Source organism: Amblyraja radiata, chromosome 35 (assembly GCF_010909765.2).
Source record: "Amblyraja radiata isolate CabotCenter1 chromosome 35, sAmbRad1.1.pri, whole genome shotgun sequence".
Lineage (NCBI taxonomy): Eukaryota > Metazoa > Chordata > Chondrichthyes > Rajiformes > Rajidae > Amblyraja > Amblyraja radiata.
In genome coordinates this window covers 17,387,277-17,391,978 of record NC_045990.1, presented here as the reverse complement: position 1 = coordinate 17,391,978, position 4,702 = coordinate 17,387,277, and the positions used below count along the sequence as shown (strand labels likewise).

Genomic DNA, 4,702 nt, shown 5'->3' with positions numbered 1-4,702 from the left:
GGTCACAGTTTAAGAATAAGGGGTAGGCTATTTAGGACTGAGATGAGGAAAAACGTTTTCACCCAGAGAGTTGTGAATCTGTGGAATTCTCTGACACAAAGGCAGTGGAGGCCGATTCACTGGATGTTTTCAAGAGAGAGTTAGATTTAACTCTTAGGGCTAAGGGAATCAAGGGGTGTATGGGGAAAAAGCAGGAACGGGGTACTGATTATGGATGGCAGTGATGGCTCGAGGGGCCGAATGGCCTACTCCTGCACCTATTTGCCTATGTTTCTATTGTAGATCTGCTTCTGGGGCCAGCAGGTAAATAGTCGCATGGGGTTGGGCGAGTGTGGAGGGTGAGGTTTGGCGAAGAGCAGGTTAGGCTGAGCTAGTGGCAGAGGAGGAGACTGAGCGATTTGCAGCAGGAAGCAGCCGCTCTGACACGCTGTCTTCTCTCTCTCTCTCTCTGTTTCTCCTTCTCCCCCTCTCTGCACAAAGCCCGAATGACGTTGCTGGGTGGAAGGTGCTTCGACGGACCAACACCTCAGGAAAACGCGAAAACAACTGCAAAAGGGAGTCTGACGAAGGGTCTCGACCCGAAACTTCACCCACTCCTTCAACCCTGCCTGTCCCGCTGAGTTACTCCAGCATTTTGTGTCCACGGGTTGAAGCCCGTGTCCAGTTCCTGCCCACACAGCTGCTGCTGCTGCAAACAGGGATCGGGTTTCTCTCAAGGCAGTTTTGTTTTGGCTGCTGTTTGTTTTAAAGCAACGCGTTTCCTTGGGGGCAGGTGCACGTGGAGGTGAGGTATTTGCCGGCTGGAGAGCTGGCACTTTGTAGCCTTCACTGTGTGTAGGGGAGAGGGGGTGAGGAGGAGTGAATGTGAGGGGGTGAGGGGGTGAGGGAAGGAGGGGAAGGAGGGGAAGAAGGGAAAGAGGGGAAGAGGGGAAGAAGGAGAGAGGGAGAGAGGGGAAGAGGGGAAGAGGGGAAGAGGGGAAGAAGGAGAGAGGGAGAGAGGGGAAGAGGGGAAGGGAAAGAGGGAAGAGGCAGAGAGGGAGAACAGGGGGTTAGGGATTCGGGGTGAGGGAGCGAGAGTTGGAGAGAGGGAGAGGGAGAAAAAGGGGAAGAGGGAGTGGGGGTTAGGGAGGGAGAGGGGCGAGGGAGGGAGAGGGAGAGAGAGGGAAAGAGGGAGAAAGAGGGAAAAGGGGAAGGGAAGAGGGGGTTATTAGGGAGAGGGAGTTAGGCAGAGGGGGGGAGAAGAGAGGAAGGGGAAGAGGGGGTGGAGGGAGTTAGGGAGAGGGAGAGAGGTGGAGAGGGAGTTAGGGAGAGGGGGTGAGGGAGAGAGAGTTAGAGGGGAAGAAGGGCTTAGGGAGGGGGATTTAGGGCGAGGGGGCGGCGGCGCTGTGGCTGTTGTCGGCCGGGAGCTGCCGGGACGGGCGTGCAGTCACCGTCTCCATCCACCACCACCCTCCTATTCCCCGCTCCCCTCTCCTCCCTCAGGGGGTTAGTGCGGGTCCCCGCCACAACAACAGCAGCAGCAGCAGCAGCAACAGCAGCGGCGGCGGCTCCGCTCCACCCCGGCAACCTGGAGTGAACGGCAGCTGGAGATGGCGAACTGTGGCAGGCAAGTGCTGTAGTTACACACACGGCAGACAGTCTGAAGAAGGAGGGAGAGAGGGGAAGAGGGAGGGAGAGTTAGGGAGAGGGAGAAGAGGGGGTTCGGGGTGAGGGTCTCGACCCAAATGTCACCCATCCCTTCTCCCCAGAGACTCTGTGCTGCCTGACCCGCCGAGTTACTCCAACATCTACCTTCAGGCAGGCGTCAGTGTGAGGCCCAGCACCTCATATTTGGCTTGGGCAGTTTACACCCCAGTGGTATGAACATTGACTACTCTAACTTAAAGTGACCCTTGCATCCCCTCCCTCCATCCCCTCCCCGACCAGCCTGGCCGTCTCCCTAATTAAATGTTATCCTAATTCTGAATCACTCTGGAGAAGGGTCTCGTCCCGAAACGTAGCTTATTTCCTTCGCTCCATAGATGCTGCTGCACCCGCTGAGTTTCTCCAGCACTTTTGTCTACCTTCGATTTTCCAGCATCTGCAGTTCCTTCTTAAAAACAAAATGTTTGCTTTGCTGTCAGCTAACAATGACATATTCTACATTTCCCCTGAACCTCATCCCCTTTGATGTTTCGTTTTCACACCTTACCCTTGCCTATCTCTGTGCCCCTCCCCCTCCCCTCTCCTCTGACTCAGTCTCGACCCGAAACGTCACCCATTCCTTCTCTCCAGAGATGCTGCCTGTCCCACTGAGTTACTCCAGCTTGTTGTGTCTGTCTCAGGCGTCTGGTTCCCCTGTTGCTGCCGCCCGGTTACATTCTGTCCCCGGACACAGATTATCATTAAGTTGCAGCCGTCTGTACGGAGTTGTATAGAATTTTGCTTTTTGCTTTTGTGCACAGATGGAGTAGGCCATTCGGCCCTTCGAGCCAGCACCATCATTCAATGTGAACATGGCTGATCATCCACAACCAGTACCCCGTTCCTGCCTTCTCCCCATATCCCCTGACTCCGCTATTTTTAACAGCCCTATCTAGCTCTCTCTTGAAAGCATCCAGATAACCTGCCTCCACCACCGTCTGAGGCAGAGAATTCCACAGACTCACCACTCTCTGTGAGAAAAAGTGTTTCCTCGCCTCCGTTCTAAATGGCTTACTCCTTATTCTTAAACTGTGGCCTGTGGTGATGTCTGTACGGAGTTGTATAGATTTTTGCTTTTGTGCACATATTGGTTATATAACGAGTGATCTAAAGTGCTTTGATATTCTTTTTCTTTTCACCTGATATATGCAATAATGGCCACATATTTAATGTGTAGCAGTATTGTATTTATTGTGCAGTGAGTTAATGTTATCTTTAAAGTGTTAATAGCTGTTACATGACAAAGTTTTTAAAAATACATTCACAAAATTAATAATAGTGATTCATTATTTAAGTAAATTCAGTAAATGAATGAAGTGAAATAGCAATTAGTTTAGGGTGGTGCAGCGGTAGAGTTGCTGTCTTGCAGCTCCTGAGACCCGGGTTCAATCCCGACTATGGGTGCTGTCTGTCAGGAGTTTGCACGTTCTCCCCGTGACCGCGTGGGTTTTCTCCGGGTGCTCCGGTTTCCCCCAACACTCCAAAGACGTACATGTTTGTAGGTTGTGTAGGAAGGAACTGCAGATGCTGGTTTAAATCGAATGTAGACACAAATGAAGCGGGTGATGAGATGTCACACTGAATTTAGCTATCTGTAAGGTGAAGATAGACACAAAATGCTGGAGTAACTCAGCAGGACAGGCTGTATGCATCTCTGGAGAGAAGGAATGGGAGACGTTTCGGGTCGAGACCCTTCTTCAGTATTTTGTGTCGACGTCAGGTTTGGGGGTTAATTGGCCCTCTAGTTGGAAGTACTAGAACTAGTGTGTACGGATGATTGCTGGTCAGCACAGACTCGGTGGGCCGAAGGGCCTGTTTTCACGCCGGGTTTCTTAACAAAAAAGATCCACTGTAATCCTGGTACGATTTGGGATTTGTGTTTGACTTGAGTAGGACAGGGTTTGAGAGGTATGGGCCAAATGAAGGGCAAGTGGGACTAGCCCAGTATGCCAACTTGGTCGGCATGGACAAGGTGGGCCGAAGGGCCTGTTTCGGTGACACACCGCTCCATGACTCAATAACAGGCCTGATTGTAACCAGAGGGCTCCAGTTGCTGCAGTGAGCTACTGCATTCATGATGGCACATCTGGGAATGTCAAATACTTTGAGAGAATACAAAGTCCCAGACTTCATTAAATGAGAAATGAAGCTAGCAACATATCTCTGAATCATATCTGACACATGATCGAAAGTTAATTACTGTGAAGTAGAGATTCAGAAAATAACTTGCTTTGGAGAAGATATTATATTTTTCCATATGTTGTTTATCCTATGAAGGGGCTGGTGAGATGTACAACTGACTTTTGACATCAGTAGGGTAAGGATAGACACACCAGCTGGAGTAACTCAGCGGGACGGGCAGCATCTCTGGAGGGAAGGAATGGGCGGCATTTCGGGTCGAGACCCTTCTTCAGACTGAGAGTTAGGGGAGAGGGAGACACAGAGATATGGAAGGGCCGGGTGTGAAAATGCGACATCAAAGGGGATGAGACAATAGACAATATGTGCAGGAGTAGGCCATTTAGCCCTTCGAGCCATTCAATGTGATCATGGCTGATCATCCTCAATCAGTACCCCGTTCTTGCCTTCTCCCCATATCCCCTGACTCCGCTATTTTTAAGAGCCCTATCTAGCTCTCTCTTGAAAGCATCCAGAGAACCTGCCTCTCTCTGAGACAGAGAATTCCACAGACTCACCACTCTCTGTGAGAAAAAGTGTTTCCTCGTCTCCGTTCTAAATGGCTTACTCCTTATTCTTAAACTGTGTGTGGCCCCTGGTTCTGGACTCCCCCAACATCGGGAACATGTTTCCTGCCTCTAGCGTGTCCAAGCCCTTAACAATCTTACATGTTTCAATGAGAACCCCTCTCATTCTTCTAAACTCCAGAGTGTACCAGCCCAGCCGCTCCATTCTCTCAGCATATGACAGTCCCGCCATCCCGGGAATTAACCTTGTAGGCTCAAGGGAAATGTAGAATAGAACATTGTTAGGTAGGGGAAGGTGACAACGAGGCATACTG

At 50.8% G+C, this 4,702-nt stretch overlaps 1 protein-coding gene across 1 annotated transcript in view; it reads left to right on the top strand.

Annotated features, from left to right (window-relative positions):
- The first annotated feature begins 388 nt into the window (after positions 1-388).
- LOC116966075 (tetratricopeptide repeat protein 39A-like) overlaps positions 389-4,702 on the top strand; it is a 102,370-nt gene continuing 98,056 nt past the window's right edge. Inside the window, exons 1-2 of the mRNA XM_033012226.1 lie at positions 389-784; positions 1,483-1,606. Coding sequence (XP_032868117.1) covers positions 1,590-1,606 — 17 coding nt within the window. The 5' untranslated portion in view covers positions 389-784; positions 1,483-1,589. The remainder of the gene's footprint in view (positions 785-1,482; positions 1,607-4,702) is intronic.